Source organism: Neovison vison, chromosome 12 (genome assembly GCF_020171115.1).
Source record: "Neovison vison isolate M4711 chromosome 12, ASM_NN_V1, whole genome shotgun sequence".
NCBI classification, from domain to species: domain Eukaryota; kingdom Metazoa; phylum Chordata; class Mammalia; order Carnivora; family Mustelidae; genus Neogale; species Neogale vison.
The window spans coordinates 78,361,738-78,385,073 of NC_058102.1; the positions used below are offsets into that span (position 1 = coordinate 78,361,738).

At 39.0% G+C, this 23,336-nt stretch overlaps 1 protein-coding gene across 3 annotated transcripts in view; it reads left to right on the forward strand.

Moving 5' to 3' along the window:
• Positions 1-23,336, forward strand: part of PDZRN4 (PDZ domain containing ring finger 4) — a 355,040-nt gene that overhangs the window by 203,380 nt on the left and 128,324 nt on the right. Inside the window, exon 1 of one of the 3 annotated variants that reach the window (XM_044229261.1) lies at positions 16,124-16,192. The exons of the other annotated variants lie outside the window; for them this stretch is intronic. Coding sequence (XP_044085196.1) covers positions 16,124-16,192 — 69 coding nt within the window. Of the gene's footprint in view, positions 1-16,123; positions 16,193-23,336 lie in introns of those variants that run through there. 3 annotated transcript variants of the gene reach the window in all.

The window sequence follows — 23,336 nt, forward strand, 5'->3', positions numbered from 1 at the left end:
TCTCCCCTTGCAATTTGATGGGATGCCCTGCTTGACTTCTTGTAGCCAGAAGAAAAGCAGATTTCAGATTAAGGCTATGTAACTCCATTCAGAGATAAAGCAGGATTTTCGAGGCTAATTTGTATTATTTTCCATAGGAAATGAGAAGAAAAGAGAAATCCTTTGTTAAATGGGGTTTAGCAATAACCCTGTATTAGGAGCCTTCCTTTTCCTCCTTGTCTTCTTGTCTTGAATGCTGGTGTTTATGTCTGTTGTTTTGGTCTTATGCCTTTTTTAAAAAGTGTGGCTTCTGTGAGCATCGCCATAAAGCTGTGGTTGGGCTACACAGCACTGACTGCCAAGCTAGTGGTTCCGAGAGCTGTAATCCCGTTAAGTACCTGTACAATAGTAGAGCAGCTGGTGCCGGCTGCAGTCGGTGTGTTTGTGTGCTATGTTGGGACCCAGGATCCATGCATACAATGAGGCGGGGCAGCTTAGAACAGACCTAAGGCCCCCTCAGACAGCTGGCCCAGTAACTATACACTAGCCAGTCTGGGGAGAGAGACTCATGGAATAACATTAATTTTCTTCTCCAGCAGACGGTAAGGTAACCAAAGCCAGGTTGATTGTGCTGCCTTGGGATTTTTACCTAATGATCTTCTGGAAAGCAGGTGCATTGGCAGGGATTTTAAGCTTATGAAAACCCAACTAGTATTACAGAGCAAACCTTTGCTGCTGTGGGGGTTTATAGGAGTGGGGTGCATTAGTGTTAGATCATTACAAAGCATTTTGCTGACTGCTGCAGAATTAATGGCACTTTTATGGCTCGCGGTTAATGACTGTCAAGAAATAAGAGTTTATATCTGTTCAAATTGTAATTTTAAATCAAACTAGCCAGCTGTCAGATGCACACAGCACATGAGGACTCCTCTTGGTGATATTTGGTGTTTCTCTTATATTTATCATGTTATCAGGTCATTGCTTGGAACCTCGATTGTTTTGCAGAGGCTTGATATGAAGTTTTATCATGACAAAAGCAAAGCAAGTTGTCACTTCTAAGAGGCGATTTCCGTGTCCCCGTGGAAATTTATTTTCTTCAGTATTGAAATACTTGAGATTCTTGCTATATTTTGAGTACCCGCTTTTTAAAAATTTAACCTCAAGGAAACCATAACCTTACTTCCTACATCACCGTATGCAGGGACATCTAATGTGAGCTTATACCACTCTTCTTCCTTCCCACACTTCTAAGTTGTCCCTATCTCTGTCTTTGTCTTCTGTCTGTGAAAACAGAAATCTCCATCCACTCAACGCCTGTTGCCTTTCTGTGCCTCTCACCCTCTTCACTCTTAGTTCCTCCACGTTTTCGTCCCTCTCTCTTCAGCATCTTCAAACTCTTCTTTCCTGGATTCATTGAAAACAATGCAGATAAAACCTTCCTTGAAAACAAGCAGATAAACCCTTCCTTGATCCTGCCGTCTTCCTTCAGTGTCCTCGTAGCTCCCTATTCTTTCCCGCATAACTTCTGGAAAGAATGGTCTTCGTGTGCTCTGGGCAATTCATCTTGTGCCCCACGCTTGTTTCGCCTGTGCAGCCTGTCCTGCCTTACTCCAAGCAACTCTCTCCAGACAACCGATGGATTCCAGTCGAGCCCAGTGTTCCCCATGCAGCACCCCTGCCTGGAATTCTCAGCCACAGGTGAACGTCCCCACGAGCCCATTTTTGAAACTGTGTTTCTGTGGTTTCTTGACTCCTTTGACTGCTGTCTTTCTTCTCTGGCCCTACCTCTTCCATATCTTTACCTAGAGACAGGCAGAGGGTCAGGATTTTGGTTTGTGTTTTGTTTTTGGTTTTTTGGTTTTTTCCTTCCAGATCTTCTTTGAATGCCCAGCACATTACCTCTGTTTCAAATATGTATTAGTGACTTTCCCATGCGTATCGGTATCTTTGTTCTCTCTAGTAAAAACTTCAACTCCAGGAAGGATACCCTTATTCTTAGAAGTACCTCAGTGTTGTTGTACCCAGCTCCAATCTGTTCACATGGTGTCTCTTCCTCCTGACTTCCTTATTTCTGTTAATGACACAGACTTTAGCCCAGACGTCCAGTCTTAAAAATGTACTCACTACTGATTTCTTCCTGCCCCTTTCCAGTCACTTAGAGGGACAGTTTGATTCCATCTCTGTAGCATTTCTCTCATTTCCTCTGTACATTTGTTCTTTCCACTTCTCTTTTCCAAGACCACTCACACTGTTGTAAAGGGTTTCATTATTATTATTAATCCCATTATTAGATTCTTATTTGTTTCTTCCAGCTCAGAACTCTTGAGAAATTAAAACTATGACCTAGATACTGGCACATGCTTGCAGAGAAATCTCTAGTAGCTCCTCCTTACCCATTGCAGAAAAAGCAAATACAGACCCTCAAGACTCTTCACTTAAAAAGGTCAAGTTCATTTCTCCTGAGAGGGTTCCACATTTCACCCTGCAGGCTAAATACGGCACCACTCCCTTAATGTCCTCATTGTTTCTTAAGTATTCATCTTTTCTTCACTGTTCCGTCCCCTGACAATTTTTCTTCAACTCCTCCATGGCTGCCTGCTAAAGATACCCTACTTCCTGATAGTTTTCTGAGAAACAGTCAAAAATTACCAGCAATAAAATACATATATATGTATCACATCTTTATAAGTAAATGATATGTAAAGTAGATCCCTCAACTAGCTAATATCCCACGGTGATTAGTACACTATATCCCTACTGAGGATTCTGTTTGAATGATTTATTTATTTAATTATTTAAGGTTAGCAGAGTACCCATGTGTATCAATAAATACTTGTTGAATGAATAGATGAATTTAACTGATTGTTTTTAATTAGAATCTCTTGGCTCATTACCTTGGTATTTCTTGGGCCTGACAGAGTTATCAATTTTGTTTTTATTTGTAATTTTTTTATCCTCACTAATTTGTATGCCATTTTATACACTACACCTATGAAAATAGTTGAACAGGTTTATCATTAAAGAAAAACTGAGGAGTCAACACAAACATAGCTCATGTTCATATAGCTAATTATTATTAGAAAAGAGCATTGTGTATCTACCACTACATGACAGGAATTATAAAACACATTCTCAGTCAAATGAGCTGTATGTCACAGGTGCCTAGCGATTTTCTGGCACCCAACTGAACTTTTGCTGATTATCATTATTGTAATAAATTTCTGGTAATAAACTCCTTTGGAAATCATTACTAGTCTCCAAAATTCTATAAGTATATGCATATATGTAAATACACACACACAAAATAGACACATATATCTTACACACAATGGAAATTTCTTTTGTCAAAGTGACATTTATCTAAGACATTTATAATATGATTAGCCAAGCTTCTGTCTTCCAGTATCTTACTCCCTTTCATCTATGTTTCTTCTGATTTTCCTGAACTATTATATCCTGATTCCATTTGTTCAATAACTCCTCTTTGCCAGTTAAAAATTGGCAACATAAGCTCAACTCTTTTTTTAATGGTTTTTTGTTGTTTTGCACTTCTTACCAGTAATAAAGTTAGATACATCTTTAAGCTTCATTCTACAAGGATAATTTTCCTCCAAATTTTGCTTAATCTGCATAATCCTGTCCCTCTTGATTCTTGCATATAATATTGTATATTATATGTATATAACTGACACACTGCCTTGAAAACTTGCCAGATTTCTAGTATTAGTTCTATACTCACAAGTACCAAGATCAGTTTTAACTTTACGTTGCTATTGGACCCCCACCCCTTCAGCAGTTAGAAAATTGCTATTAACATTCCTAGCTCTTAAGACTATGAAAGTTAGTAATTGTAAACTGGTCAAATCTTTCAGAAAGTGGTTAAGAGTCTTTGGGAGCTGGGCTAGGAAAACATGGTCTTAATGAGAAACAGTCATTTCACATAATCCCATCAACAGTGCCACAAGGCACAAGCTATTCCCTCCATTTCACAAATGTGAAGCAAAGACTCAGAAAGTTGAGCATAGTTGTATAGCTCAAATTGTAGAGCTGAGACTTAACCTCGTGACTTTCTGATTTTGAAGCCCATGTTGTTCCATTACTCTTTTCTGTGTTGAGTAGCTCCTTATGCTCTTTCTAGAAATTCCTATTCTCTAAACCACAACTATTCCACCCTGGGGCGCCTGAGTGGCTCAGAGGGTTAAGCCTCTGCCTTTGGCTCAGGTCATGATCTTAGGGTCCTGGGATCGAGCCCCGCATCAGTCCCCATGCCTGCTCCTCTGCTCAAATAAATAAATAAATAAATAAATCTTTAAAAAAAAAAACAAAACTATTCCATCCTGTGACTGGTTTCCTTCAGGCCCTATTTTTCTTTATTTAAAAATAATTCATCACTTGATTAAAAATCAGCTTAACCTACTTAGGCTATTTTTGTTTGCTACAGATTTGATGCTTTCACCCAATTAAGATGCAAAATTCCTCTGAACATCAGAATTTCTGAAATGGGCACAATTTTTGCTCCAAGGGATCAAGAGCTCTATATGATCATAGCATGCATATATACTCAGGCTGCTTATGTTAGACGGTCCTCCTGTTGAATCCAGCATGTTCTCCCTTCACTCAAAAACAAAACCAAACAAAATGAAATACTGCTTATCTTATGGTGAAACAAATGATCTGATGAAAATCTGAATGGCTTCTAAGAGAAACTTGACAATTTTTATACTTTTATTTCTGAATATTCATTTAATTATGCTAGGTAATGTCATTATATTTCTTTGCACAGAATTGCTTAAGAGGTCCCTAGCAGCCGTCATGACCTGTTAGTAAGCCCTGATGAGTTGAGCTCTTTCATGCTCACTCTATTTGTTTCAATACATGAATTCAGGGGTGTCCTCTTTGAGTCTTAGTCATGCTACGTTATACTGAGGTAACAAACAATTTTCAAATTCTTGGTGGCTTATGAATTAAAGGTGCATCTCTCCTTCATGCAGAGTTGGATGCAAATCTGAAAGCTCAGCTGAAGGACTTTCTCCAAGTAACGTCAGGGATTTAGGCTGTTGTTTTCATCTGACGCCACTACAGTGATATCTTTTGCTTACAGGCACTTGGTGGACACATACAATCCTTTCGCACTGGGTTTACACACCAGACTTATGGGTCTAGTCAGCCTAACAAGGAAGGAGGCTTACGTATAGCTGGGTGACAAACAGTTTTAGGAATTCCAAGCTGTAACCACAGTTTCTTAGGTTCACCCTCCATTACTACTCCTTTGCTACCGTAAGCTTTAGGACCTCAGTTCCCCTAAGTGCTTTGTCATCACTACTCACTGCTTCTTGTCAAACAGATTTCAGATGGCAAAGCTAAGCTCCAGACAGGTTGAACTTGGTGTCTAGAGATACTGAAAGTCAAAGAAGAATCATATCTTTTTAGAAGCATAGATGTATTTATACCTTTACCCAGATCAATTATGGTGCATTAAAGAAAGTCGTCTCATTAACAGAATCCAGTAAGCCGTCACTTAATTCTCTCTGCCTGGCACCAACACCTGAAACTTGGGCCACTCACTGTCCCGCTAGGGATATTGGATTTTTCATGCTCAGTCGCATACCTGATCCCAGAAGCTAAAAATCAGCCTCCCCACAGGTCTAGTAAAAATTTGCTCACCAGTACAGCCTCTATGTAAAACATGTCAGGTGAACTGCAGAAGGAGACAATGACTCTGATCCAATCCTGACCCTACCACAAATTCCATTCCTGGGACACAGGACTAAAGGCACTGTACAATATCAAGTGGGTCCTGCTGCCTTACTTCCTGAAAGAAGTAGTATAGTATATCTTTTCAGAAAAGGCAGAGTCTTAGAGTTAAGCCCATTTCCATTTAAATCTCAACTTTGCCTCTTAGCTATGACAGAAATGGATCCAGTTGCATAGTATCCTGAGCCTGAGTTTCCATGTATGTGAAAAAGCCACATAGAGTTCATAAAACTGTGTGAGACTTACAACACTTTTGATGTACTATGTGCTTTGTAAATGTTACTTCCCTTCTAAAATGAGTAACAAACACCCAGGGATCTTGATAATCGTAGAAGTAACCATATCAGAAATTTAACTGGTGGGAGGAATGTTGGGTTTGACATATTGCATCTCGATTTGGAAGAGAGAAAGGGAGGAATTTCTGTAGGTTTTCGGTGGATTATTTGAAAATGTAGAGTCTCAGGCCTCACCCCCTCATTTGCTGGCTCAGAAGCCGTGGGAACAGGGTCTATCCATGTGTAACTTGAAAACGAGCTTCCTGATTGATTCAGATGCACACACCTAGTTAAGTACCACTCTCGAGGCTGGCTCAGGGCCTGATGCATAGGAGTTGCTCAACACACGTTGATCGAACTCAGGGGGTCACCATCTTGGCCCAGTTCCTACCTCTTATAACCATTAAATTTCTTTCTGCACCTTCTGCCTACAAGTATCTATGATATCAACTATTGTTTATCTTAGAGGAACCCAGCCCTTACCAGAGAACACGTGATGTTTCAAAGTATCCAGCCATTTGCAGAGATGTAGACAAAACAGCCATATAGCTACCTGCTTTTTAAAATACCTTCACAACAACAGAATTTAGACACTTCAGCAATGCTGTATTGTAAGATGTAATAATACTAGTTAATAGTTGTTAAACATCTACACGGAGCAGGCTCCAGGGAAAGCACATGCTCTCCAAATCCCTCTGTGGTAGGTACTGTGACTATCCCAGTTTCACAGTGAGGAAATGGAAGCATGCAAAGGATGTGTAACTTGTTCAAGTTGATATGGAAAATGTTTTAGAGTGATGTTCAAAGACACTCCTAGGTGACTTCAAAGTCAAAAAGAACTCAGGGGCTTATGCTGATGATGGTGGTGTCCTAGACCAGAATTCCTATATCATCAGGCATTCTGTATTATTAGTTCACAGAAACTGATTGATGCGACACAAACATATTGACTTGTAAGTGCCAGTGTTTCAGACAACCACATTAGGGCCATTTCCATGATAGAAAAACGTGGCAATGGAATGGGGAGGGTCTGGAGACACCAAAACGACAATAGTTAAGTGATTTTCTAGGACCCTGAAGATGGCAAAAAACTTCAGACCTTGAGCAGTGTGTTAAAATATGTCATCTCTTTGCTTGCTGTCCACTTAGCTGTCTTATATATCCTTATAGTTACTTGGTTATATATGCATATAAATAAGTGTGCAAGGAAAGAATAGATAATCCAGGCCCTAGAATATCCAAGAAGGATGAGCTGGTTATCACTCTCTATCATACCACCCTGTGTTAATTCCCTACATAATCCCGTTTATTTCCTGGGTAGTTTATACAACAGTGATCTATTTATTTATTTACTGCTTTCTTTCACCTAAGTGTTCTCCATGAGATCTGGGACTTTATGTATCTTGAATGTCATCATAATGACCAAATAGGTGAGTGAAGTCCAAAGATGAGGGAGGAACTATCATGTATCATAATACCAGATAGAAAAGTAGAGTCTGGAGACTGTTAAGATCAAAAGAGAAAGAAACAGGGGTGCCTGGCTGGCTCTGTCAACAGAGCATGTGACACTTGTTCTTGGGGTTGTGAGTTCGAGGCCTATGTTGGGTGTTGAGATTACTTAAAACCCTTGAGAGAAAAAGAGAGAGAGAGAGAGAAATATTCCAAAAGACATAAAAAGTGGTGCTAGAAGAATTGTGATCTCTGCACCTAGAGCAGGAAAACTCTGTTTTATGTTCTCTTTTGCTAATGTGTATGCCTGTGTGTCTCTGTGTTGGAGAGAGAGAGAGACAGAGAGAGAGAGGTAAGAGCCTAGGGGCCAGGAAAATGGGCTTGTAAATGTGTGTTTGTAGACAGAGTAAAGCAAGAACCCAACAGTTGCTTCCTTATACTATTCTAAATGCTAAATATTCATGAGTGAATGAAGGATAAATCAGAGAATAAACAGTAACCTAACACAGGAGAGTGGTCTGGGAAGGGAAAAAGCAGAGATTGAGCAATTCCAAATGACTGTGCTTGGTCATTAGATGAAAGGGAAGAGGCAAGGCAGACTTGAGTTCCTGTGTCTAGTCAGCCCAGTCTTTGATAGGGAGCACATGTAGAGCAGTCTTGGTGGAAGAGCATTATGACTTAAGTTTTGGTAAGTTGCCTTTAATGTGCTATGCCTAGCCCGCATTTTAATGTAGTAGTCCATGAATAAGTAGGTCTGAAGCTTAGGAGAGAAGTGAAATCTAGAGATTTAAATCTGGGAGTCATCAGCTAATCTATACCTTCACCTTCCTCAAAATCTCCAAATTTACCTGTCTTATGTAACTGTTGATGATTATTCCTTAGTATGGAGATATGGCTGCTCTACTATCAATGTGTATATTTCCTCCTATAACAAATATTAAGAAAGAAAAATATTCTACAGTTATCGGTACATATTCAGTGCTGAGAAACCCCATCACCAGTGGAGTGGAGTAGAGTTATGAAATTGCTTAGATTTATTCAATCTATTTTATGCAGCCATGCTTGAGGACACAACTTGGAACCTGGGAGTTAATTTTAGACTCACTCCTTGTCCTCAGGGAAATTCTTACATCTCACTGTGCTTCAGGCATCACCAGAATGCCTTCTTCTAGCCATCTAGGAATTTGTCATCATGATGACTATCTCCGAGTGACAGGCAATAAAAAAGACTGTTTATACAGTGGATCCAGACCACTTGGTTTAAGTCCTGGTTCCTCAATTTACTACTCATGTAACCCATCTACAACCCATGTTAGGAGGAGACATTGAGAATACCTACCCCAGAGGGTTGATATGAAGATTCAGTTACGTTAATAATGTATGGTGCTAGAACAATGCCTGGTATAGAAAAAATACTAAATAAGTGTTAGCTTTTATTTTCAAAAATATTTAGGAATTGTCATCATGCTCTACTCTTAGTACCATTTAATAAATACTGGCTAAGCATTTTTTTTAAAGATTTTATTTATCTATTTGTCAGAGAGAGAGAGCACGCAAGTAGGGAGAGTGGCAGGCAGAGGGAGAAGCAGACTCCCCGACAAGCAGGGAGCCTGATGCAGGACTCGATCCCAGGACCCTGGGATCATGACCTGAGTCCAAGGCAGATGCTTAACCCACTGAGCCACCCAGGTGCCTCTACTGATCACTTTCTATACTACTTTTGTAGAACTGAAAATGGTGATGGTTGTGTTCTGAGGAAACCCTAAATACTACCTGTGATGTGGCTGAACAGTGTGACATTACCAAAATATGATGTATGTGTATGGCCAGTTGGCCTATAGATGACCAAATCAAGAAAGGTAGTATTATTCTGGGATAGATTAGTAGTCATTAAAGTTCCTCAAAGAAATAAGATGGGACTACCTACTTCCTATGAATCTTGCTTCAGATGCTATCATTGGTTTCTTGCACATTTATGTCCACATTATTTATACATTATCCATTAAAGTAAATAAAAAGAACATCGGGATTATTACTCTGAATATATTACATTACATTCTTTACACAGAGTGTGTGTGTATCCCATTTACATACATAATGGGTACTTCTGTGCTGACATCTTTTACATAAAGGGTTGGGAAACAAAAAACCTTTGAGGAGCTCTTGAATGACCAACATAAGTATACACTAGCAAATGATGTGGATGGAATAGGACTATAAAGTTTCAACCAAGTGAATTTCAAATAATGTAATAGAGATTTATTATGACTGAAAAACTATAAAGAGATAACCTAGAAGTCTACAGGAGTAACCATCATTACCATTATCATACTACTTGTATGATTACTAGTAGCCAGTATGTTATTGCGCATGTATGATGTGCCAGATGTACCTGACACATAAGATCATCACAACAACTGTATCCCTTGTGGTAATTATTTGGCAGATGCCATTGTATTCTCATTTTAAAGATGAGAAACCAAGAAACAGGGAAGATAAACAAAAATAAAACTTGCCCCATATCACATAGATAGAAACTAGGGGAATTGGAACTTCCAGAGCGGACTGCCCCTAGAACCTATGCTGAACCAGCACACCAATATGGACAAAATATTTCAGAGTTTATGAATCCCTTCTTCTGGATTCTATTGCATTTCATCTTCAGAATCAGCGTGCTCGGTGTGTATTATGTCAGTGTGCAAAGCCATACAGACAACAGTGACAGGTCTCAAATGGAAACCCTAGTCATCTTCCTTGAGATCCATACATTTTCTTTCTATGGGAGTCTCATCGACTGACTTGACAGTTTCTAGGAGTTTATTAAGTGGGCAGAGTACTTTTAGTTCTGCAAGCCACAATTGTAGATGCAAAATCAACAAGGTCAAGTAGTGAGAATAATGTGAAAAGGATGCTGGGTTATACACTGAAATGTTGAACTATCACCAAGTAAGTAGATGACATGTGGACACTATAAGCGGGAGCGTTTTTGTAAAATCATGAGAGTAGTTGATATTGCACATTGTTATGAATAAACACTGGATGAAATCAAAGGGCAAAGGCTCTAGGTCTCCTGGCATTGGCAATTTCAACACCTAATCATTTTTTTTATTAAAAACAAAGGATAATATCTGACATATTTACCTCAGAGACACTGTGAAAATCAAGTAAAAGGCTGTCATTCGAGACAATTGGAATTCCTGTATTACCAGGCAAATGATCAGTGCCCAATAAATTATCATGTGTATTCAATAAATTCACTCATATGTGGGACAGAAAAGAACTTTAAAGGTGCATATAAAATAAATGCATAAACATGCAAATAACTGATAAAACACATGTGATCATACCTCATTTATTTGCATACCAGTCAGAGAAATTTTTACTTCATAAACTCTCAATTTGAAGTGTCTAGAATTAAACCAAGTTAAATAGCTTATGCTTATGGTTCTTCAGTCCTTTGACTTAATATTCTTGAAGCAGCCCTACTGGGGAAAAAACTTTACCTCGCAATGAGGTATAGAAACACAAATGCAAAATTATGTCACTTTGCCGAAATCAAGTCTGTTTAATCTCCCAGTCACATCCGTTCACTCAATAGTCCTCTACTGAAGACCTTCAACATGAGCAGCATTACGCTAGGAGTTCTGGGAGGTCAAAGGGCAATTGACCACTTTATCGTGGTTTGTCCTGGACTTAAGGTCCTACTGCCCTCACAGGTCTTATAGTCTACCCTGAGGGGTAAATCATCTACATAAAAATAATGTGAAGTAGGAAATGATGCATAGCTTGAGATGGGTGTGGATAAAATCCACTGAGGGTTTAGAAGTTCAGTAGTGAAGAGATCACTTCTCCAAATTCATGAGGCCAGGGAGGAAAGAACATTTCAGCTGGACCACAGAATGATTTCTGCGGCGTGAGGTACACTCTGTAGCAAAGATAAGAAGACAGGGAATTTTACACAGCCGTTCAGCTTTGCTGGAGCTTGAAAACAGAAGTGTGTACTCAAGTGACCCATTTGCCCATGGCTGAGGGTCTCTGGGATACAGAATTTGGAGAGGTAAAGCCGTAAGAGTCCTGGGCAAATCGGGATGGGTTGGTCATCTCTAGTGTGCACTCCAGTACAGTGCCCAGTGATCCATTATCAAGGTGTATTAGTAAGGGAAGGTATTTAGCTGTGACCTATTAAAAAAAGTCAAAAGTTTAATTTGATAAAGTTTAATTTTAGTTTAGTTATTTATCTAAATCATAATAAAGTGGGTTTTTTTTAAAACCAGAAATAATCATTTCCCTTATTTTAGACTAGATCTTCTTAAAAGTCTCTCATTCTCGGTCTCTTTCTCCTCACTGCTTTGAAATACTACCCTCGGTCGTCAGAATCAGGGAAGGGCGTATTGATGTGGCTCTAACTTCCTCTGCAAGAGAGAGAGCTCAGCAACTTAGCTATTGAATTCCACCGCAGAATTTGTCCTTGGAGAACTGAGTTCAGATCTCTTTACTCAGTCTGACCTTGGGTAAGTCGCTGTGTCTCTGAGCCTCCGGCTCTTCATCTTTGTGATTGCTTATAAGATACTAAACCTTAGAAAATGTTAGGCAGCTAAGTACCAACTCAGAAGTACCCAAGCATCCTCTAAAAAGAAGGCAGGATTTTTATCACCCAAAATGATGTACATACCAAAAAATGTAGTTTAGTAATGCCTTTTTTAAAATGTCATTAAAGTTTCCTTTAATCTGTAGACTTCCTCTCCATCATATCTCTCTTTCTGTCTTCCTCTCCCTCTAAGAAACGGGAATATGTATCTATCTATGTCAGGTTACTTGCAGCCTGGATTTGGCTGATCACATCTCCATGGTAAAGTTTAATATTCTTCCTGTTCTCTGAATTCCCTCTAATTTGCTCACTTTTGGAAATGCACTTTCAAGAGTGGTCTCATTTTCTTCTGTCAGATTGTGTGTATGTGTGTGTGTGTGTGTGTGTGTGTGTGTGTGATGTTAGCAGCCATTAATTCTCAGTACCTAGATCCATTAATTAAGGATTTCCGGCATGAGCATGTTCTATCATTCTTTCTTCATTTATTCAGTGGAATAATTCTATAAGGAGAAACTCCCTCTCATCTACTCTAGTTAATTCAGCGTTACCATTTATATAGGAGAAGCAGGATAAATTCTGTATTCCTTCCTTTCAGCTACCTCCGTTTAACCCTCTTATAGGCCAGTATAGATCTTAACAATAGTACGTCCAATTTTGCAAGCCATTGCACTTTGGGAGAATAAACTAACACAAATTAAAAGCAATAAAAATAAATAAGTATATTTTGAAATACATACACAACAAATATTTTTGCACTTTGGAGAGTATTTTTGCATGGGTACTCGGAAAGATAGTCCTCTATTCTCTGCTTACTTTTATTTTTATTTATTTACTTTTTTCAGCATTTAATTTAATTTAGTTATTTGTTTATTTTTTAAGTAGGCTCCACACCCAACACAGGGCTTGAACTCACAACCCTGGGACCAAGACCCAAGATCAAGAAGTGGATGCTCCCCTGTCTGAGTTACCCAGGCACCCCTCAGCTTATTTTTAAACCATATTATCCCACATTATTACTATCCATCACAGACAGTATCTAATCCATTTGTATTTTTAAGACATTGGGTTTTTTTTCTTTTTTTTTTTTTAAGATTTTATTTATTTATTTGACAGACAGAGATCACAAGCAGGCAGAGAGATAGGCAGAGAGAGAGGGGGAAGCAGTCTCCCTGCTGAGCAGAGAGCCTGATGCGGGGCACGATCCCAGGACCCTGGGATCATGACCCCAGTCAAAGGCACAGGATTTAATTCACTGAGCCACCCAGGCACCCCTTTTTTTTTCTTTTTTTTAAATTTTATTTTATTTTATTTCAATGTTCCGAAATTCACTGGATTAATTCATTTGCCCCTATCTACTCCAGACGTTACATTCCAACACAAGATTCTGCAGGTCAGTCACTGGAACTTCTAAAGCCTTGTATTCTAATGAAATTTAGAGGACTTTGGAATATGTGTTCCCTTTTTCTAAACACCCTTCAGTTCAATGGAATGAGCCCATTAGTAGCAGAAGATGGAATCCTTCCAGAGTGTATGGGCCACGGGCAGCATTTGACAAATGATTAGAGAAGCTGCCCTTGCTTCCTGAAATAGAAACAAAAGAACAGGGGCACTAGTAATGAACAGACACAAACAGCCAAGACAAATGGATGAATGAATAACTTCAGTTTGAAATTGCTGACTTCAGTGTAATGCTCATTCTTTACTTTCTGATGACTAAGAAAATATTTTTGAAAGTTGTAATTTTTTTTTCTTTAAAAGCTAACTACAAATATTCTGAGAAGAAAGCTCCAATAAGCAGCAATAGCTTTAATAATTAGGTTTCCTACTTAGCTTTCAAAACCTGTCTCATAAAGAAGTTTTATAAGTAGAGGAAGCAGACACTTTCATTGATGGATGACTGAACCATCCTTGCCTTACTGCATTCTAATTTCTTGTAAAGTACAGAATTTCAACATCTGGAGATCATTAACTCTTTCACTTCAGCAGTTCAGAAGCCTTCAAAAAAAAAAAAAAGTAGGCAATGCTCACTTTAAGGAGGTCGACTCCAGCATAAAAACACACCCTTGGAAGTGGCGCTAGAGACTCAGAGAAAATTAACATTTTTGTAAAGCATCAAATAGGTATATTTTACCACTGCACCTACAGAAGATCGTTCCCGCTCATCCCCAGCGTTGATTCCCATAAAAGATCTTTTCAGATACTTTCTTGAAAACATTTCTTTCCATAATGGATTCAAAATAATTAATAGCTACTACAAGTGGTTTCGAATTTGCAGGAAGTCCTGGTGAACTTCGGTCACAAGCAGTATTCCCTATTACGATGTCACTTTCATGTAGGTCTCTCAGCTTGGCTTTCGTCCAGGCTGTTAGGTGAAATTAGGCCCAGAAAATCGGATTATTACATCCCAAGGGAAACGACCGATAAGCAGCAGATGATTGCTCATCTCTTTGTGACTTGCTGGTGTTGAGGTGTTACTAGTTGCAAAGCCAATTTGTTAACAATTAGTACTCATTAGAATCATTTCCTGTTATCGATTCTAAACATTTGACAAAGCACTTTTAGGAAATTAGACCCCAAAAAGTGGCTCTATGTAAGTGATGAGCAATTAAAAATCTTCAAGATCCAATGTGATTCCAAACCACAGTCATCAGTTTCCAAGTAATTATTTCTGCTTTGGAACCCACCTGCTATCCTGTCCAGTTTAAAGATGTGCTGGAACAAGGACATACTTCTTAATTAGCAGAGGTTGTGGTTAAGTCAGGATAGGAACAAAAGGAATTTTCTTTTATTATCTGCTTTAGCTGTTTGTTCTGTATCTAAAAGGATAAAAATTGCCAGCTTGCAATACAATATATGTATTTGTGAAAGTGTGAAATTAAATGCATTACTTCTATTATCTAAACATCTAAGCTGAGTTTTTAAGCTGTGTTCACCTTTGTACATTATGAACTCTAAATATAGAATCATAAATGGAGTCATTGTGCATTACATTAGAATTTAAATATTGCCAATGTCAGCTCTCTGAAATATTATATATGACTTTAATAAAATTAGCATAAATACTATAAGCATTTGAAATTTTTCTCAGAAAACGCATTCTATTTATCTGATTTTTAAATATAGACCCACATGCATTATAGTGCTGCAAATTCATATTCAATAAATATACCCTTATTAGCTAATTAAAATATTTATTAGCTGTACAAGTAACATCTCTTCATACTCCCCTAAACGTTCTTTATTTAGATTAAGAAAATATGTTTTATTTCCTCTCTGGTAGGTAATGGTCTTTACACATGAACTATTCAGTGTTTTTTATAGGATCAGAATTAAAACTGAATGAGAGCCCCCATCCTCTGTTCCTTTCCCACATCACTCCCCAAATTCTCCTTTGCTTCTGTGTTTATTTTGTAAATTTAAATAATTGCCCCCATTCATCTTCCCCTAGACTTACTAACACTGAAAATATTTCTTTTAATTGTTGCAAAACATGGAGATGGGAACCAAGTATATTTCTGTTTCTGAATTTCTTATTCCCATATTAAAACCTTACATCAACAGAGAAATTAAGTGTATGTTCCTTTTTGAAATGCCCTATGCTCACCCCCTCTATCCTTAATAAACAGAGATGGTATTGACACAAGTGAATTTTGTTTAACCACACTACATTTGCTTCTTAATTAGTGAATATTCATCTGTCATCAGCAGCAGCTATGACACCCCTCCCTGCTAACATGTTCTGTCATAAATAATCAATGAGGCACTATTAATATTCATGAGCTGGAATCTGTGTAGTCATGTGCACTGATGCAGAGACAGGGGGAGTGTTGCCATGAACTGACTGGAAACTCTGTGTGTGTATCCGTGAGTGCAAGATACTTAGGGAACGCGAAGAAGAGCATGCTGCCACACACCAGCCTGGCTTGTGCTTCCAGCTAACAGCGGTTTGTCTGTGTTTCTGGGCTGAAGTGACTGATGAAAAACAGTAGTCAAGTCTGGAGGGTGATTCCCTTTCAGTTCACTTGCCTTTCAGGTCTGGGGAAATTAGAAGATTTGCTCTCTCCCTCTGCTTCTTAGAATGGGCTGCAATTTGTGCACTTTTCAGAAAAGAGAGGAACACTACAAACTGCTGTATGAAGTTTCCCAGGTGAGTGCAGGGTCTGATGCCAGCACCTCAGCAGCCAGGCTTTGTGTTTGTCTGGAAAGATGGTAAATGAATTGTGGCTAGCTTTATTATTATTATTATTTTTCTTTCAGTAGATTTCAGAATTGAGAGCAGACTTGCTGGTTGGGGGCTTTTTATTTTGGTTTTGGGTGGCAGTTTTCGGGTTTCCTTGCCACTCCCCCTTCAGATGACTTCCTGTGGGATTCTTTTTAACATTTTTTGTATCTCCTGCCAAGGTGTCAGTCAAGTCAAAGGAGTAACACTGTAATATTTTGAGACACCTCTTTCATTTTGGAATAGTGTTGACATTTGAAAATCAAGCATGTCGTGGCTACATTAATGTTGGGATTTTATAGGTCTGTGATCTCAGTTATTTTGAATAGACAGGAAAAGTTTCTTGCCAAATCTTGTTAGCCAGAGGAATTATTTGATTAATTAGGAATTTTTGCTTTGGGTTAAGAGGATCACCTGGTGTATTTTTATTATATGAGAAAAAAAATATGTGTATGTCTTGGCTTAAAAAGATAAAGGGATTTTCTTATCACTTGTTCTTAGGTCCTTTTATTTTTTATTTTTTTGTCTCTCTGGTGCTAGACATGAATTTCAGGAGCATATTACAATATGTTTTTGTCTTAGGGAGAATGTGAAAATTCAGTTGTCCTTAATGTATATCTGAGGGTTTTTCAGAATAAAAATAAGAAAAACTAGATCCCTCGCCTTCATAGTTTTCACAGGATTCTGTTAATACACCATTTTATTTAAGCAGGTTTCCCTGGTGTGCATGCTGAGGTCCAGATTTGTTGTTTGGCAAAATAAAGTTTATTCCTTCCTTTTTGCAGTTTGTCCCAGATGTGAGACACTGCTACTTTTGTTCTTAGACAATATTGCTGATGAAAGACAATGTTTGGGATGTTGGTGGTCTGTGGGCACAGCAGTAGCCAAGTGCCCACTGCCTACTGATTCCCTCAGATTTCCCCCTGACGTGATTCATTTCACAGTGGGCTAATTACAAAGTGGATTTGCTACACATGAAACAGCCTCCTCAGTTGCAATGTTAATGCACATTTTCATGGTAATGTGATCAGAGGCTCATTAGCCAGTTTCCAAAATGATCCTCTGCATTAATTAAATATAAAAATGACTCCTTTATCACCGTAGAGAGGAAAAAGAAGATTAACATTGTTAATTACACTAGGGGCAATACCTTTCGCTTTATTTTTTCCCTACAAACTTGCAAGGATGGGCTAACATAATATTCATTTCCTAGATAAGCTCTCATCCACTTTGACTCATGAAAACAGTCTCTAGGTGGAACACTTTCCTTTAGTTTGGTTTGTTGGGAGTTTGAGTTCTAGTGTTGATTTTCTTTGGGTGGTAGGAGAGCAGGGGAGTGGTTAATCAATCTATTCTTTTTCCCTTGAATTACTAAATTGATATAAAAGTATAATATGGTGGACGTAGTAGGTGACCTCCTTCCTGATTATGCCTAGGTTAAGCTGTTTGCATTCTACTAAGAAATCAAGCAGGCTTGCTGCAACCAGGAAGGAGTACTGTATTTGTTAAGGAGTGAGAGTCTTTGTTGTGGATTTTTAAAATGCTTGTCTGCGACTTTTGCCTCTAAGTGCTTCCTAAATCTTGAGAAAATAGATAAGCTGTACTCTTTTATTGCCTCCACCTGTACTCCTCCATATATTTATTTTATTTTCTCTACTCCTGAGTTGCAGTACTTATGATCTTTAATAAAGGGGGCGAAAAATGAAGTATTAGCTTCCATTTAACTGGCTTTTATTAGATAACTTAAAACCCCAGCTTAAAGGTCTTGGATGTGTTTTCCAGGGGGAGCCCTCCTACAGTTCGTCCCCAGCTTTGCGTTCTATTTTATTGAGTTAATGGAATAGATAAGATATCAAAGGAAACCGGTGATAGGCTCATATAATATACACTGGAGCCCCGTGTGGTGCTGCAAACTAGTTTCTATTTTTATTTGGAGGAGAGGCAGCTCAGAGCACACATCAAAGTGAGTATGTTCTTAACCAGGTGTTCGGGAGGGCACACCACTGCCCCCATAAGAGAGGACACTATTTACAAAAGTGACTTGAGATTAGAAGCCTGAGTGTTTCTAGCTGGTATATTAAGATGAATTAGCTCACACAAACATTAACACCTGATTCTCCACATCATATTTATTTATAGACTTGTAATCCTCAGGGCACCTACGTTCTTACTTCCTTTGTTATTATTTCTTAAAAGCAAAGGCAAATTAAAGTTTACCAGGACACATGAAGATTTAAGGTTAATGGTGAATCCTAAACGCATGGCCAAGAACAAAATATATATTTCTCTGTAATGGAATCATCATGAGATTGAACTTTTTCATATTTTCTTTCTATATTTAGCAATCTGATAACGTGGGCCACATAGAATACAGTTTCAGGTTTATAACTGTAGTAAACAAAAGCAAATGTGGGCTCACTGAGGAGTCTAGAGAAAGGATCAGAATGCTGTGCTTCAGTGTGAAATGAGGTCAAGTTTGTATTTTTTTGATAATTTTTGCTCCTGTAGAGGAGCAGAGATTTTCAGTTGGCAGAGGAGAGGGGATGTCGTTTCAAGAAAATTATTTTCAGTTGGAGTTGGGCCAATCAGGCTCCAGCATGAACACAGATGGAAGAATCTAGAGTTTGGGTAGATCCAGGAATCCCACCGAGCAGTTTTCATGCATCTTTATGCGTCTATTAACTTTTATATGAGCCTAGGACATAATTATTATCTACAGTGATTTTTTTTTCCAAAATAGGTTATTTATTAACCTCTAAAGAATTAATAAATGAGTAATTTGAATAGTGCCCTTCTGTGGACATGAACCAAATTACCTGTTTCCTATTAATCTCATTAAACAGCCTTCCTGGACCAAGAGAGCTTCAACAGCTTGTCAGTCATTCCTGAGCTAGTGACAGATTTATTTCTGAATGAGGTTGGAGGATAATACCTAAATCTATTGACTTCTTAGTTTTATTTTTCATACATGAACCAAATGAAACTTTTTGAGTGGCTAAATAATAGAAATTATCAATGGGGTGTTAACCGCTGTTGAATAACCTGTTCAATTGTGGGGCAAATATTTAAAAGCTCATACTGTTAACACAGAACTGTTTATAAGATTTCATTAAGATCTTCTAATGTGGTATGTAAGATTCTCCTCTTACTCGCTTGGCAAATTAGAGAAAAGAAATTGTTTTCAGTCTCACGAAAAGCCCAAGGAGAATGGCACTAGCTGTCCAGTCTGTGTCCTGAGTGTCTGAGTGGACACTGTTGCATGAAACCGAGGTGATTGATACATTTGACTATTGTGGCACAGCTCAAAGGTCTCCCCGCAGCCTGCATCCATGAATTTGCAACATGAACTGAAACAGACCCTGCACTGAAAGTAACAACAATGACAATATTGACAGAGGCTGATAGTGAGCCTTTACTCTATTCTAAGCACTGTGCTAAGCACTTTTTCCTAAGCCTTGTCTTATTTTATCTTCACAGAAAACCCAATAGGTAGTTACAGGATCGCTTCCCATAATTTTTAAATATATGGAAGTTTCTTTTACCCTACAATGAGTTCCTTAAATCTCTCTTTTCTGTGACTGTCCTGTATCTCTCAGAAATGTCTCTTGTCACATGCTATGTAAACACAACTCGTAAGGTCATAACCTCTTTTCCCCAAATTCTTCCTTGTCTCACATTCCTTAACACATCAGTGAAGTTCTCACTGTCCTTGCCATCAATAAAGCACAAAAACACCAAATTAAAATGGGTACTTCTGTCTTCTTGATCCACACAGTGACTTTCTCATTCTTTTACTTTTACACATTCCCCAGTATCACTTCCAGCTTTCCCAGAACCACAGTCCCTTCTAACTCTCTCTAATACCATGATAAGAACTTTCCCACTTAGAATTTGTCAGTGTGCCAGTCCACCCTGACTACTGTTGCAGGAATAATACCCAGGGGCTCCCGGGCACTATAAAATAAAGTTAAACTTCTTATTCCAGTATATTCAGAGACCTCTTGAGCCTTCCCTAGGTTTCTTTCCATCTTTCTCTCTAACTGGTCTTCCCAAAATGCAATCTATAATACCCCCAGATGAGTCTAAAAGAGCTAAAAGAGCTTTTCTTTTTAAGTCCTCTTTCCATCTTGGATCCTTTTAACTCAGTCCTTTCTCTTCAGCTTCCACGGCCCTCCCCCCGTATCCACTATTTTCTTCCATCACTGGTTGTACATACCCTGCCCCTTTGGCTCAAATGTCTCCTCAGGCCAAGAGCCCTTTGCAATTAACTGGTGTGTGTGTGTGTGTATGTGTGTGTGTGTGTGTGTCTTTCCACCTTGGAACTCTTGCAACATTTGATCTTTTGGGGGGGTTCCTTTTTCATGTTCATCAGTCTATTACAGTCAATTCCTGTGGCTGGATTGTGAGTTCCTTGAAGGCAGGTCAGTGCTTATCTGTCCTTTGGCCTTCACCTACCAGCAGATGCTCATTGGGGTTGACCATGATGTCTTATATATCCACAGCCTCTTTAGAGTAAACTGTCCTACCCAAAGCTTCTGGTGAAGGACCATATATAACTCAGCCTTCCTCTCCACCCCGTGCCTAACGGTTAATGAAATCAGGGCCAGTCACCTGGTGCATGAAGTTGAGGATTCCATTAGGTGACTTTGGTCTCAAAAATTTATGCTGGGAAACAAGCCTTAGGAATGGGATTAGGCTGAAAGGATTGCAGAGTGAGAAGACTGTAAGCAGATTGGGAAGTTTGAGGGTCTGTGAGTCTCAGATGTATAAGAGAATTAGAGACATGTAAGAAATAAAGCACCTGAGGCATGAGAGAGAGAGAAGCACAAAGAATAAACAGGTCCTCAGAGTAGCCTCATTTTTCCAGTGCTAATAACTTTCCTATAATAAATCCATCCACATCTCATTTATTTAAATGAGGTGTCTATTCCTTACTATCAGAAGAACAAATGAAGATACACCATAATAGCATCTTGCTTTTGTCAACCACCTAGCATGTGCCTGAAACTCTAGACATGCAGTTCAGCTCAATAAACTTTCAGTAAGCTTTTATTGCCTGGAATGTGCTACATGCTGATCTTTGTCATGGAATGCAGAGCCAAATGTGACTGTCCTTGTTTCTGAGAAATGCACGCTGTGTAGCAAAGATGCATGAGCAGAGAATTCTGCTCATGTGCAATGTAAGTGAAGTCTTCTATCAGCAGAGATGTTGCCAGGCCACTATAGGAGGGCAGAGGTGCTCAACCTGCTGGGAGGCTTGGGGAGTTGGAGAGAGAGAAGAAAGGAAACCAAAAAGATGGAGGAGTGACGAAAGTGGCAAATAGGTGATAGGTGTGAATGGACTTGGAGTCAGAGAACTATACTCTGTGTTACTAAAACCTAAAGCTGGAGACAGGCTCCCAGCACAAGACCAAACCCTAGAGAGTAGCCCATGACCGGATTATCACTCTGAAGATAGGGAAGCATGTGGACTTGGTGGTGGTGTGGTCCCAGGACAGCTGACTTTGAGATGAGGATGGTGTTCAAGACTACAGGGGAGACCAGTGTAGAGGCTGTTGCTAATGTGAATTAGTGGTAGAAAGAATGTAAAAGGGAGGAAAGGATTGGGACCCATGAGGAAGTAAATTTCAGTAAGTTTCTGGCTTAGGAGCCTGGGTAGTTTGAGTGAAATTTACCTAAAGAAGACAAAAGGGAAGAGAGGCCTGGGGAAGCAAGAGAAGAGGAGGCTGTTGGCTTCTTTTATGGGCTACCTAAGAAATGTCTGGCAGACAGCGAAATGTGCAAAACAGAAACTTGGTGCATATAGATGTGTGTTGTATGAGATCATCCAGAAAAATGTGAAAGAAAACTCAAAAGTAAGGAAAGTTTTGAGCCAAGGACATAATATTGAGAAACAGGAAAGGGAGAAGAAGAAGAGAAAAAGTGAAATTGTTACAGGGCCAGAAAGAGACTGAGTAGAAAGTTGTAGGGGAAACCAAGAGGAAAGAGTTCTAGAAAGGAGCAGCCACTGTAGTCAAATACACTAGAATGTGTGAAACTGCAGCCTCTTTGAATTTAAAAACACATCATGTGCTACCAGGGTCCCTCCTCAAGAAGGACTTGTTACCCCAGCTGCTCAGAGTGCTGTCAATGAAAAACTTCAACCGTCAGCCCCTTCAGGGACTATCTTAGCTGCAGAGAGTTCCTCACCCAAGGTTATTGCCCTCCCAGGAGGCCCCCCTCCAGTGACAGACTGATGCAGGTATATAATGCCTGGCGTCTTAGCCTGGATTGGAACATTCTTGGGGGTAGGGGGGCGTGTAATTCCAGCTCTAGAGCTCCCTGCAAGTGTCACTGGGCCTGTATCCTAGTTCAGTTCTCCTTCTGCTCACTCCTGCTGCCTTCTTTTCCCTTCCACAAAGGCAACAGCACACTATCTTACTCTCAGTTGGCTTCCTGGAGAGCCTAACCTGGACAGAGGTCAGCAATGATGATTACAGAGCACTGGAGGACAGAAAGGTGAACAAAATCCAGTAAGCAATGGCTTCAAAGTAGAGTTCTGCTGTACCCTCAAGAAGTTTTCCTAAGATAAGGCAGATGATCAAAAATGGAGTTCCTGCTAACATTGGAGTATAGATTTTCTTAGCCTTTTTAAAAATATACAAAATTACTTAATATTGTGAATATTAAAAATGAAAGTCATCTTTAACTTTTACTTTCAAAACTAAGATTGAGTGATTTTACATATTGAGTCATGTTATTCAGATAGTGATGATAATATAGTGATTAAGAAACAAAACGTGTCCAGTTAGCTAGAATCTACCTTATCCAAGACTTCTGAAGAAAACCTTAAGTGTTAGAGTGTTTTCGATGTGCAAAAGGCCTCTTATAAAAGTAAATAATTTTAATGATTATAATAAATGTAGATAATTTTAGTAAGGAAGTGCCTTTCTCTACTGAAAGGATCAGAATATCACATATTAAAATGTCTACATTTAATTTCTCCATACTCTCACACTTACTGAATTGATCTAGACCCAGGAAAAGGTCAACCATCTCTAATTGCCTTTCTATTTAGATGGAATGCTGTAGA